At 40.8% G+C, this 14,080-nt stretch overlaps 1 protein-coding gene across 1 annotated transcript; it reads right to left on the reverse strand.

The window, feature by feature from the left end:
* Positions 1-1,085: 1,085 nt before the first annotated feature.
* LOC109305596 (OX-2 membrane glycoprotein-like) lies at positions 1,086-13,481 on the reverse strand. The gene is made up of 5 exons (XM_019528584.1): positions 13,417-13,481; positions 11,379-11,714; positions 2,981-3,286; positions 2,412-2,545; positions 1,086-1,515 (listed from the first exon to the last, which is right to left on the reverse strand). The coding sequence occupies exons 1-5, from the start codon at positions 13,463-13,465 to the stop codon at positions 1,411-1,413; spliced, it is 930 nt and encodes a 309-aa protein (XP_019384129.1). The 5' UTR covers positions 13,466-13,481; the 3' UTR covers positions 1,086-1,410.
* Positions 13,482-14,080: the final 599 nt, after the last annotated feature.

Below are 14,080 nucleotides of genomic sequence, written 5' to 3' on the forward strand. Positions count from 1 at the left end.
TTATGAGTAAGAGGTTGATGTCACACTGCTCAAAGCCATGTTGTCTCCCGATTGGAATGGTAGTGTCTTGTCGTAGGAAAGACCACCTGTCACGCCTTTGGAGTTATGGGAGATATGTCTAGACACTCTTGGGAGACATCAGATATTTGTCATAAACTCAGGATGTTGACGGCTCTTTGCAGGGCTCCACTGTCCCCATACCCTGCCCTCACCACACCTGATGTTCTGGGCATTGTTATGTGCCTCTTAGGTCAAGGTTCCCACTCTCACTTCAAGGACCCTTGCCTGAGGCTTTGGCTAATTGGCTGCTTGCCCCATTCTTCCCTGCATGGGTCCCAAGGCAGCTATTTCTCTCTTTTGGTCCCCTGTTGTCCTCCTGGGACTGGGGCCAACTCTCTCTTCCTACTACCCTCCCGGGGAGTAGTTCCGTCCGTACCTTCTTCCTTCTCCAGCTCCCCAAAGTGGTTCTCTTTATCCACTGGTACTGGATTCACTGGTCAATTAGCTCTCCCTGTCAGATCAAGTTCCTCACCGGGTCTCACCAGGTAGGGGCTAAAGTCTTCCCTTAGGCTCCGGACCTTCTCCTCCCATCTGCTTTCAGTTCTCCTCTCTTGTTCTTTGCTGTCTTTTTGTTCTCCTCTGACCCTGGATGCTTTCTCAGCATCTCTTAAATCCCCCTCTTTCTAGCTGGGTCTGCAATGGCAGCCCCCTATTCACTGCCCATCTGACGCAGTTATTCTTCTTTTGCTCCCTGGTGTGGTCTTTTCTTTTGCTGCACTGTTTTCTCCCTCCCAGGTTCAAATCCTGGTGTTTGAGTTTGCTGTGGCAGCCTTTGATCTGCCATGGCCCCAGCTGACTCCCCAATGATCCGGAGCACAGTGTTTTCCTTGTCCCAGCTTGCCGTGGCTTCTTCTGTTTCTTGAGGTAAGTTTGTCCCTTTTACTTCCCCCTTGGTGTTCCCATGGCAGTGCTTCAGTCACCCTGTCACATTATGACTGAAGTATGTACACATTTTTGAGATACCCTTCTTCCATGTGATTTAAGATTCCTAGCTTCACAAAATACAACACATATTTGAATTTTAGAAAAGGGTAGCAGTTTGTGCAATAAGCAATAACCAAGAAGTCTTAATAAAAAGATTATAGAAAATACAAATCTTGCCTTTTATTGTATGTGGCTGTGCAACTAAAATTTAATAAATAACTTCATTTCTATATAAAATTGAATGTATTGGCCCATGTATAAAAATAAATAGATATTTAAAACATCTCATTTTGCTTCATTCTTCATAAAAAATGTAGTAAAGGAGTATGAACGACACAAAAGTCCCAGGAAAAGTCAAATTATGGGTGAATGCTCCTACTTCACTATAGATAGGCAAAGTTCCCCTATATTATACACAACAAGCAGTCAGCTATCTAGTAAGTCTTTAGAGGCAGAAAGTGTGGTAGGGCATGGCTGACCATGGTCTGTGTGCCATATAGACTTCTTATCTCTGGTGCTGATGGGAAGTACCTAGCAAAAGAAAAAGACATCGTTTTTAAGCAAATAAAAGGGTGAATTATTTTAGGGTGGAAGGAGAGCTCCAGACTTCTCAGAGGCTAAATTACTGCTCCTGTCTATATCAGAGGACAAAGGATAAATTTCTTCCTCACAGTATGATCAAGGGAACCCAGCTTTGACTTAGAGAGGATTGTGGAGAGGCAGTAGAAGAGCCTCCATTAACCAATTCAGTTGTGGTGACTTTGCACAGCACTGCTTTTTATAGAATGCTGTGCTGTTTTCAGAGCAAATACTTTCCAGCAAAGGTTCACTATAGTCTGATACTGAGAGCTGTCCAAGACCCAGACTGCTGGACATATCATATTTAATTTCTGTTTTTGCAAACATTGCTGCAACTTGTTTTCCTCCCAGGGAGGGAGTTAGATATGAGCTAATCACTTTGTGTCCTGGTGCCTCTGTTTTTTTATCCAAGATAATATTAATGATGCCCACCCTCCTTTATATAAAGTTTTGAAAATATAAATGGAAGTCAATCAGGATCAGCAAAGAACTTGCATTTTTCTATTTCCAGACAAGATGTAACAGCACTGAGAAGATATTCAGTAACTCTTAATAAATCTGGTGTTTAATCTTGGGGTCCACTGCACATCAGTCATGGGCTTATTTATAAGAATAGCCCATACATAAGACCAGCCATTTACTGGGTCAGACCATAGGTCCATCATGCCCACTATCCTGTGGCAGAAAGTGGATGCCGAAAGGGACAGTGAGCAGGGTCTGACCATAGTTTTTCCACTGTTCCTCTCCCACTTCCAGCCTCCGGCGTTTAAGTTCTAGGAAGTTCCAGTTCAGAGGTGGTGCCCCTAATTTCCATGGTCCCCTGGTAACATAGTTCTGGAAGGGCTCACCCAGCACAGATATTGATTTTCGTTTGTTCGATGTTGCCATCTCCAGCAGAGGCAGCCGAGAAGAAGCAAGAGAACCAAAGCAGTGGACACATAGATGGGTATGTCTCTAACCTTTGGTTCATGAAGACCTTGACCTGCAAAAGAATCAACAAACCTTAAGAGAAGGGCTAAAGCTACATCAACAGCTGCAGTCAGCTTTGCCAAACTCCAGAAGGAGGAAAGGACCAGGTACAGCTGTACTGCCAAACAAGCTGTCTGTCACCAGGATCTTAATGTAGCCTTCAGTCCATAACACATTGTGCTTTGGCCTGTTGCAAGTGAGAGGCATCACCAGCCATATTTTGTCCCTCACTATATACACACTCACTTCTTGTTCTCTTAGCTGTCCCAAAGCATCCCCTTCTCCTTTGCATGAGAAACTTTACCTCTCTCTCAGCTGTGCTAAAGGAGCTCTTGTTTGACAACTAGTCCAGGACCTCCTACTCTGCATCGTCTCAGAAACACTTTTGTTTATTTCGTACCACAGGATATAGCTCCCTCCTCCTCCACAAAACAAATCCTATACTCACTCTGTTTCAAACTGTCCTTGGGCAGGGCTAGGGTAATGTTCAGAGATGGATGTTGGATCTCACAGGTGAGAGATTCCTCCAAGAGTATCTTGGAGGGGACGTGCGTGAAACTGCTTATAGCAGTCACAGTCTGGTTAGCATGTTTGATAAAATACTCTCTTGGTTTCTGCTGAAGGTTGCTGGACAGGATCCAGGAGACTTTTGGGGTTGGTTTCCCTGTTACTGAGCAGTTCATCTCCAGCAGCTTCTCCCCAGCCTTGTCAGGGTTGGACACAAGCTTGGACTCCACTCTGGGTTCTGATATTGCTGTAAAACACAAGATAAGCTCATTAATCAATACCTCCAGCTATTTCAGTGAAGAACTGTAGCAAGTATCTTGGTGAATCTCTTGGTGAAAGGAGAATCTTGGTGCCTGTTTCTTGCTAAGTCATGAAGACAAGGCTTCTATTAATTTTACTTTCCAGTGCTGTCTGCCATCTCAGCCAACCAGGACACTTGGCATGGTAATACAGGCTTTCACAATATTGGAACAAAAATGAAGAACTCCATAAAAACAGACATGGGGAAGTAAAAGCATGGGAGCTGCAGTAGATTATCATAGCTTGACATAAGCAAGAATGAGTGGGTTAAAAGATAAAAAGTAACATATGTGGGAAGTAAGAAACCAGGTAACTAAAATGAGTAAGCAACTTCAGCAAGGCAGATGTCTATTACTTTTCTTTTTTGTTTTTGTATAATTTTACTAGCAGATGGTAGGTGCTGACCTAAGAGCCCTAGGGCTGACCCAGGAAACTAATAAAGTAAAACAGGAACAATGCAAGTTTCCCCATACAGATCATTTTTAATCAAATCACAGTAACATTATTGGTTACATATTTATATTGTTGTGCAACTGAAGTAAATGAGCATATGTAATTCATGCACTCCCATGGGGTTTTTTCCTTTATATAGTTGTAAAGTGTGCTTATATTTTGAGTTACAAAATTAAGGACAACATGTATAAAGGAGTGGTTCCTTAAGTTAGGTATCTAAATACACACCCTTAAGAACTGAAGTGTCGGTCTCATTTTCCCACGTGCTGAGCATCCAGAAGCTCCCATTAACTTCAACACATGCTTGGGTCGTGCAAATATCACCACTTCCTTAGGTGCCCTAATCACGCCAAGATTTACCCAGACATACAACTGTACTTTGGTGAGTTGGACTTCATAATACCATACATGTAAGTTAAATTAAGCATCTGTGTATGTCTTGGCAGGACCTGGGTCTACATATGGATCAATAAGTCTAGATACTTGCAATAAAATATTAGTTTCCTTGGATGCTCCCCGAGTCTTAAAAATGGCAACTATAGTTTTGTCTTTTGCTTGATACAAAAAGGATTTTGGATTTTGTTGGTTCACTAATATTTGTGTGTTCTATCAAAGCATCTCTTTTTCCACTGTGCAGGTAAATAGTTTCTGCTGAAGGTGGCTGGACAGGATCCAGGAGACCTTTGGGGCTCCGTTCCTGAGCAGGATATTTTTTTTAATAAATAAATAAATATATATATATAAAATTAAAAACCCAGGATGGATAAAAGCTGAAAGTCAAATCAGCTGAAAGTCAAAACAAAATTGAAGGATAATAAGTGGCATCTATCAGTTTGACATCCACATCTCTCCTGAACCATTAAGTAACTTCCCATAGCCCTATGCTAATTTTCCAAGCCAAAAATAAGACACCATGTACCAACCTTAACTTCAGAGAAGCTACAGCCACTCCAGACTTAGGAAAAACAATAAATAAATAATGTCAGTTTAGGGTTTTCTTTCAGGAGGTCTCTGATTTCTAGTTTCTACAATAATCCTAAAGCACATTGAAGTTCTATGTTATACCCCAGACAATGTGTTTATTATGGTTGCACCTGCATTTGAGATCTCATCAGAAACTTCTCACTTCTCTTTTCCCAACCAGATAGAAACACAATATTATCCAACTTCAAGGACTGATGAATTACAATACTGCTTCCTCTTAACACTGCAGTAAAAGCAGTCTTGGGGATTTCAGTTGGAACTTCAAAAAATCTCCCATCTGAGTTTGGAAATTGAGAGAGGAGTGATTACACAAAGAACATTAAGTTTCAATTAGCAAATCACTCCTTGAACTTCTTCTTTTACTCACGGGATGCACAAAAATATGGTTTTGATTATCACCGCCTACGACATTGGCCTCAAATATTATTGAAACTGACAAAAAAGAAACAGTGAGTAAAATCTTTTCAGGGTCACATGGGCAGGTGTTTCCACTGGGAGGTTCATTTACAGAACATCAGTGAAAAATAACTCACATGACTGGCTATTAATACTTCACACTGTTCAAGTGAGACATCACTGCTTTTTGTAGACGAAACTCTGACGAAAGGCTCAGAGAAATGATCAAAATTGCCCCATCATGCAGTGAAACTGTGACAATGTGGAAATTCATATTTCTCAACTCTCACAACCCTGCTCTTTACAGTGGGCTGTATTTCCCCACCCCTGTTAGATTTTTGGTTAAAAGTTTTAAGCCTGACGTTTTATACAGCCAAATTCACCAGTTCTGCCCCAAAACAGCTCTCCTGGTAGACAGACATCTGAATCTTATATTGAATCTATCCCTATTCATTGGTTATGTCTCTGGTTTTAGATATTAAATGAAGCCGCTCAAATTTCTTTACTTTCAATGTTCTTTATTTTAAAGGGCTTGACTACGATCCCAGTAATGTCAGTGGGAGGCTAAGAGTGGCACTGGTATCTAATGTTTATAGAAGAGAGCCAGAATTTGCTCTGCCCCTGACTCACCGTATGAGGTTTGGCACATAAGTCTTCCTGAGCCTCAGTTTCCCCATCCCCCAAGGGATGACTAGGTCAAACGGTCACAAACTCCTGCAAGACCGTTTCAGGCTGGACATAAGGAAGAATTTCTTTACTGTCCGAGCCCCCAAGGTCTGGAACAGTCTGCCATCGGAGGTGGTTCAAGCACCTACACTGAACACCTTCAAGAGTAAATTGGATGCTTATCTTGCTGGGATCCTATGACCCCAGCTGACTTCCTGCCCTTTGGGTGGGGGGCTGGACTCGATGATCTCCTGAAGTCCCTTCCAGCCCTGATGTCTAGGAAATCTAGGAAACAGTGTCAGTATTTATCCACCTTCCTTTGAGATCTCCATTATATTATTCAGAACATATCTGGATACACATAAATACACTCATAAAGGATCCTGTCAACTGGCCAGTCCCCATCACTGTAACAAACATTGCCTTTCTCTCAGGTTCCAGCTTCAGTATCTGGCATTTACTCTTTGGAAAGATCTTGAATTCAGAAGTACAAAGGAGCAACACTCTAAAATTCGCACAGTGTGTGGTTGCTAGGCCTTGTGTGTGGTATACAATACTAGCTGTGGTTTCAGTTCCCTTGAACAACTATAAACTAGTTATGGTGCCAATGCCAGAATAACCCTCCCATGGAATATGAAGACTGTAAAAGCTTGTCAACAACTGCCATGTAATCTCCCTGAGAATCCCCAGTTATCCCTTCCTCCTCTCTAGGGTAAGCAGATAATGATTTTCCTTCAAGCAGAAATTTTTGCAGTTGAATCTTGGTGTAAGTGACTGAGGGGTTCAGACAGTCTTTGGGGTGAATTCTTGCATCGCATTCTCAGACAGTAGGAATCCTCTATTTGGTTTAGCACAAGATACTCCCATAGTCAAAATAGGAATTTAGGGCTGCCTCTATACATGCTCACTGGCGTTCTAATTCGAATGCTGCAGTGTCACGTGTATTAAGCTCCTGGGTGTTTTAAAATGGCTGCAGGGCACTTTAACTAAGCCTTGTTGAATGAGGTTTAAATAAAGTGTCCCACGGTCATTTTTAGACACGTGGGGGCTTAATATATGTGACGGTAAGGCATTCCAATTAGAGTGGCTACCCAGAGACCATGCTAATTAAAACACCTTCCCCTCCCCACACTTCTGATCATATGTATCAGAAGCCTGTCTAAATCAGGAATTTAAGGATATGCTTGTATTGCAGTGGCAAAATGTCCCACGTGGGCCATTGCCAATTCTATCCCATGCACTTCCATGCGCCAAACCTCAAAACATACCAGTGAGGCCACTGCAGGCTAGTCTCCTGGTGCTGGTATCTGGCTCTTGCAGACAACCCTGGACTGGCCTCACTGGAGTATTTCTATGCCTGAAGCATATGCAAAAATGGCCCATTCAGGACATGCCCTAAAGTACCTTTGAGATTGTGCCAGAATAATTAAGCAAAAATAAACGCACAATTTAAAGCATTCACAGTACAAATTAAATTATTTTGTAGTTAAAATGGGTCAGAGGGATTGAAAATGTTTCATTTGGTGATATCATTGGGTGAAAATATGGGATAAAAGCTAGTGTAAACATTTCAGAACATTTCCCATTTAAGTTTCCAAAGAGTAAGCTCATTTTGTAACTATATATCATTTATGGCCAGAAGGGATCAACAGATTATCTCATCTGACTTCTTGTTTATCCCAGGTCATTAAGTTTTACCCAAAAATCTCATTTCAAGCCCAAATACTTAAATTAGACCAAACCATTTCAGCCTACACAAAACTAAGCTGAAGTGGGCCAGAGGCTAAGAAAAGAATAGACCCAAGTTACCACCTACAAACCCAGTCCATGACATGGCAGAAAATTGTTTAGGTGAGATATATTCAGGTTATCGTAGCAGAGGGTCCACACAGCAGAGGAAGGCAACCACCACCTCCCTTCCTCCCTCCCCACCCAAGATCGCTGACAATCTGATGAGAATGACATTTCTTTTCCAGTCCTAAAGTTAATAAGAAATATGACCCAGAGTATATGAGCAAGGCAGCAGCCAGGAATTTAAGAAAGAGAATATCTTATATCTCAAAGCATGTATCCACCCTTGTCCTGAACAATTTCGGATCCATTAGAGGAAGGTGAAAATAAAAACAGAATAAATATGACCAAATATGCACTGGGCAAAAATGTGCGAAGGGGGTGGAGAGAATTTTTTCCTGAACTTGGCAGGGTGACCAGATGAAACGGGGAACTCTGCTAGATTTTAAGAGGTTAAGAATCCTGAATTATTATTAGAGGAAGGGTCATAAGGTATTTATTTTATACACACACACATACATATACACATTTTAGTGTTTAGGAATATAGACCCACATTGACAGTACCATTGTCAACTGTCTCCTTCATTCAGTACAGTTAGCAATGTTGGGGAAGGTATTTCTGTTGTTAGAACAGCAGAAGAAAGCTTTGAAATGGTACTGGAATGATCAGAATGTCACTGAGGTGCAAGAAGCTTGGAGAAGTACATATGGAACAATGCCATCAATGTGCAATCTGGAGAGAAAAAATTTAACCTGATTGCCCTGTGAAATATGTGCATAAGCAGCATTCTAGGAGGCCACACACTGTGACAAGTGAAAAGAGTTGGTACACGTTATGTATCAATGCTCCTAAGGGAAAATCCACATTGTGTGCTCACTAGATTGAAATGAGCAGGGCAAGCGTCCAGTGTATTATGAAGGCTGCAAAAGGTAAGCCTGCCTCTGCCCTTACAGGGTAGGCAAATGGGCAATTCAAGGTAGGTCTACACTGCAATACAAAGAGTGTGTCTGCCACTGAGCTAGCATGGGTATTGGTAACAGGGTAACTGTGCCAGCAAAGACTAGGTATCTGCCCAAGGTTCCCACCGGATCTCATGCTGTTTCAGCTATCCTATTCTTGGGGTAACTTGCTGACAGCTAGATTGGGGATGTGTATACAAGGTGCAAATGCACCTTTGGATTGCAGTGTAGGCATAACAGTAAAGTCCCACCAACAAGAATAATGCTTATTCCCTTACATTAGGAAATTCTCCATACCTTTTTATAATACGGCTGTATCTCATTGTATGGGATTCCTAACTGCTTTACAGGCTACATGAAGAACTAAGCCTCCTCTGGCTGAAGGTAGGGCTGGGTGGTACCTTAGAAAGTAACTGATTCAAAGAGGCATAGAGAACAATTTACTTTGTCAGATGCAAGTCAGAAAAAGGATGTATATCTTCCTGCAGAAACATCTGGTACCAAATACCACCAAATGGAGTACAATATCTGGTCTGATATGCTAAGTTTCATTTAATTAAGAAATGCTTTGTTTATTTATTTATTTATTCTCAATGCATTTTATTTCTCAATGTATTTGATATAAACACAGTAGGATATCTGAAAAAAAACTAAAGCCCTGGGCAGACATACACAGAACCCAGTGTAATTTACTTTGGTTTTGTATATCAATAAAATACACTAGAAGCAAGAGCTGAGAGATGCGTAATCCTCGTAAAAGGTGGTTATTACAGCGTTCAGGTTGTATTCCATTAAGGAATGGGATCTCTGCGTGTTTTTATACATGCTCTGGTAGTGGGACAGAGGAAGGTGGGGGTGCTTTAATTAGAGTGGCTCTGAGAGCTGCTTTAATTAAAGTGCCTGCAGTGTCTTGTGTATCAGCATCCCCATGCTTCAAAACGGTGGTGGGGGTGCTTTAACTGAAGCTTGTTCAACAAGCTTTACCTGAAGTGCCCCCTCTGCCATTTTGATGTACAGGGATGTTAATATACAAGACACAGAGGCCAAATGGAGAGCAGTATTTAGCACTCTCCAGGGACTCAATTAATTAATTAAGCAGACTTAATTAACTGAGTCTGCTCTGACACGCTGAAATTACAGCATGGAGCAGCCTCCCCACATGTATACAGGCACCCTCTGTGACCAACAAAATCTAAATTCATGCCAGTAGAGCTTCACCTCTGATTCTTTAAAAGTAAGGGTGAAACCTTTGGAAGACTCACAGAAACTGCAAGCAATAATGTCTGTCAACTACGGATATGCTTGTGAAGATTATTGCATAGGGTTGGAGTCAAGAAACAGAAATGGCTGCTCCAAAAAGCATGTGTATTGGTAGAAAAATATTTTTAAGAAGTTTGCTCAAGGCCAGGAGGAATCATAATAGCAAGGATTTTGGTTGCCTTGGGAAAATTCTTTTCTTGCTTTAAATGTTAATGGCAAAAGCTATACGTCTGCATTGCAGGATGCATGTTTGTACAAAATGTTTTTCTTTGTTATAAATGATTTATTTTAAGCAAAACAAAACAAAGTGTGTCCCTTCTACTACCCAGACTACTACATTTAAATTCTTTCTGTAATTTGTCAATTTTGATTTAGGATCTAATCATGCCTTAATTCAGATTTCATTCTCAATATCTGTCCCTAGACACCTGTGATTAGCTATATGATCCACTCCATGGTTGCTTAAGAAATTTATCACATGAGAATTCAGAGGATTATCCTGAACTCTGGGCTCTAGTCACTTCGATGTGAGCTCTTTTTGGAAAGTGTTGGAATTAACAGATGAGCAAAGTTGCCACAACACTACAGGCTGCATTATGCCTCAATACTGTTATTCTGAGAAACTGTAAATGTGGGAAATACCTTCTGCTCATACTCCTTAGAGCACAACTTAATCCACTTGAGTGTCCAAGACAGCGAGAATGACAATTGCTAATAGTGGATATTGAAACCCTTCTCATATCCCACCTATCTTCTAGCATTAAAACTGAAACACTCTAACAAGACACATTCTCATTTCATTTCCAGGTAATCTCCCATCCCTTTCTTTTTTATAGAATCTCTATTTTAATTGAGGACTTTTATTATGTTTGATTATGAAACCTGACATCTCATCTCACAGTGTTCTTCCCCACTCATTTCTTTGAGCCAACATAAGCTGATCTCTATGATGAATTCTTAGTCACCTACCACGGGGTAAAAACAGCATCTTGAAATTCCCTCTGCTTCCCTTCTTACCAATTTCTTGAACTCAACCTATCCACTGTTTTTTAATTGTTGCTCCATAATTCACCTCCAGATATGTTCAATGTTGAATGTCAAGATTTAAGCTTAAGGAAGAAGCTTAATTTAAACACTTCAGTGGCACAGAAGTACCATGTTGGGGAGGAGAGGTCCTCAGCTTTCAATGCAATGTGCAGTTGGAATTTCTTCCTACAACTAAAGCTTCAATGCTGGAAAAATAGAGAATGGTAACCCATCAGGTACTTTGAGTAAGCTGTATATCAAAAGTCACGATTTCCTGATTTTTTATTTTCTTAATGATAACAAAATTAAAAACAACCATTAAACACTACTTCCCCCCTATCAAAGGTACAGCTGATGAGGAAGGATGGAAGAACAATTAGGAAAAATTTGCCTTAGGAATAGAGAGATTTAACAAATGTTGCAACTAGAGATCAACATCATTCTTTCCATGAGAATGGCTAGAGTTTCAAAAAAGTCCCCTGAATACTGACGATGTCTTACCGTAGACCTTGAGACACATCCTGCCAAAAACGGACCCCATGGGAAATGTGTTGAAGATGCATTTGTAGCATCCCTCATCTTGCATGGTGACTGCATGAAAGGTGATGGCAGAGACTTTTAACTCACGCTGGGTAAAGTTTATGTGGCCAGCATAGTTATCCAGGATCTTGTGACCATTTATCTTGCTGTAGGTTGCTATGTTGTTTTCTTTCTTCCCATTCTCTTTTTGCCAGGTGACTTGAAGCACATCATGCTTTGAAATCAGGTGGCAAAGGAAAGTAGCATTTTTTCCTTCTTTAGTGGATTGGACTTTGCTTGGTATTACCTGCACAGAGCCTGTGGGAGACCAGAAGGTATAATTCAAAGATTGTTACATTTATTCATGAAACACATGCAATAGAGAGATCTCAAAATCTATTACATTAATATGCTAAATGTTCCCCAACAATTTCTAAAATTCGTTGCATGCTTCACCATCATACTTTCCAGAAAAAAGTAGTCCTGGAGAAATTCACTGAAATGTTAAACTGCTGAAAGTAACAGGGACACTCGTTAAGATAAGACATATCCCTAGATTATTCAGTTGCCTCTTGCAAGATTGCCAGTGAGACAGCCAGTTCAGATCCCAAGAACAAGTGCTCATGTATTTTGTGATGCAAACATTTGTTCAATAGGATCTGTAACAAGGACTCATAAAGCCAATGAGCAACAGCTGCTTTATTAGCAATTTCTGAATGTTACCAGTCCCTATCCTACTGGACTTGAATTAGTAAAGCTGAAAATTGCACTTTATGTCTACATACAAATGTACTGATGTAGAGCAAATGCTTCATATGTAATTTATTCTATATATAATTCGTATGTAATTTAAGCTATAGTCCATGGACCAGCAGGCATCTTAATTTGAGCGCTTCTGATAGCTCACAGAATAAAACATACTAAGAATTAGTAGTGGGAGGGACAGGGAATGTCCATACATTACATCTTGGCCTCTGAGGAGTCCTTGACCAGGAGGCCTGGCCCCCCATGCCCGTGCTGGAATGAGACATGATCGTGAAAAGTTATCTTTCAAAATCAAAGAGCCACAATATTGAAAAACTCCATAAAATATTAATGGCTTCCCATTAACAAAGGCCCACTGAAGTACCATTAACATGACTGGTGGGCCTTACTTCATTTAGCACCAATTCTTGTCTTAGAATAGAAGCTAAAATTAACTTCATTACTTTATATCACTGCTCCCCAAAGTAAGATACAGGCAAACCAGGCACAAACAACAGTATTTCCTTCCCTAACCAGGCTTGAGTCAGTATGGTTATGTCTACAGCCAGTTGCTGACCAGGAATAAGGTTTTGCCATGCATACTGATATGACAAGGATACATTTTCTTCACATACAGAATATTTACGCCATAGTCACTCCCATAACTGCAATGTAGTATAAACACGTCCAAGTTTGTTCACATATTGCTGCTAGCATAGTCGCAACAAGCACAGAATCCACCTAATCAGAAGAATAAATGCTCAAGTGCTTAGTTCTGTTACAGGTAGACTGCCACTGGAACCTTTTTCTGGCAGTAGTCTAAGTCAGTCATCCCAGCCTGACTAGAAGAAAACTAGTTTAATATTTGGCAACCATAAATTCAGCCAAAACATAAGATGGAATCAAGTTGGGTGGGGTGTTGGAAAGCATTTTAAGCAGTTAACCATTTTCATTTAATATTTTTAAAAATAATCTATGCACAAGCATCTAGCAAATGGACGTACTTCTTTTAGAATTAATATGAAAGTAAATTAATTAAGAAATCTAGGTAGGAAGTGTCAGTAAAGAAAGAGAGGATTAAAAGCCAGCCCCACCCCATGGACAACATGGTTGTTTGTCTAGCAGTAGTGCTTTGCTACTGAAGATATTAATCTGGGATGGTCAGTGAGAAGCCAAACTGGAGCAAACATTTCTTTGTAGCCATAAATCATCAGGTCAGCAGGATGTTTTGTCAACAAAAGTTTTATAAGTTTTAGCCAAAAAATATAAAGTTTACCTGAAGCAACAGTCCAAACCCCAGAAAAGAAGAGGAATTTGAATATCATCTCAGCTGTGAGAACAGAAGTCAACTGACTGGTTCATAGAGCTTTCAACTTCTCTTTTATAGTCTTCACAGCCTCCGCAGGGATTTCCACATCAAACTTATGGTAAATAAACTTCTCTAAATTTGTGAAAAAACCCCAGTAGAGGCTATATGTTCAGGGAAAGAAAACAATACCATCACACAGTTTCTTAAACCTATTACCTAGTACCTATTAAATGGGTATTTTGCGTCAGACTTTCATCAGTCCCATGGGACACCCATGCCCGCTACGGGACAGGGAGGTCCAGGTGAGGATGATCCCTTGCCCTCCATAAATTCTGACCTCATAAAGGAACACCTTGAGAGGCTGGATACCTTCTAGTCAGCTGGCCCTGACAATCTACACCCCAGGGTACTCACGGAGATGGCCAGCATCATAGCCCAGCCCCTGGCACGGATCTTTGAAAACTCCTGGCGCTCCAGTGTAGTGCCCGAAGACTGGAAGAAGGCCAATGTGGTGCCGATCTTCAAGAAAGGGAGGAAAATGGATCCAGCTAACTATAGGCCCATCAGCCTGACTTCTATCCTGGGGAAGATCTTAGAAAAGTTTATTAAAGAGGCCATCCTTAATGGACTG

Source organism: Crocodylus porosus, unplaced genomic scaffold, assembly GCF_001723895.1.
Source record: "Crocodylus porosus isolate Cpor-Errol unplaced genomic scaffold, CroPor_comp1, whole genome shotgun sequence".
Classification (NCBI taxonomy): Eukaryota; Metazoa; Chordata; order Crocodylia; family Crocodylidae; genus Crocodylus; species Crocodylus porosus.

Bases quoted from the DNA above. Each gene is read 5' to 3' on its own strand.
- LOC109305596 (XM_019528584.1), bottom strand. From the start codon at position 13,465: ATGATATTCAAATTCCTCTTCTTTTCTGGGGTTTGGACTGTTGCTTCA. The intron at 11,715-13,416 runs GTAAACTTTATA...GGTCTCCCACAG, and splicing joins GGTTTGGACTGTTGCTTCAG to GCTCTGTGCAGGTAATACCA. The intron at 2,546-2,980 runs GTGAGTATAGGA...ATTCTTTTGCAG, and splicing joins CAAGGACAGTTTGAAACAGA to GTCAAGGTCTTCATGAACCA.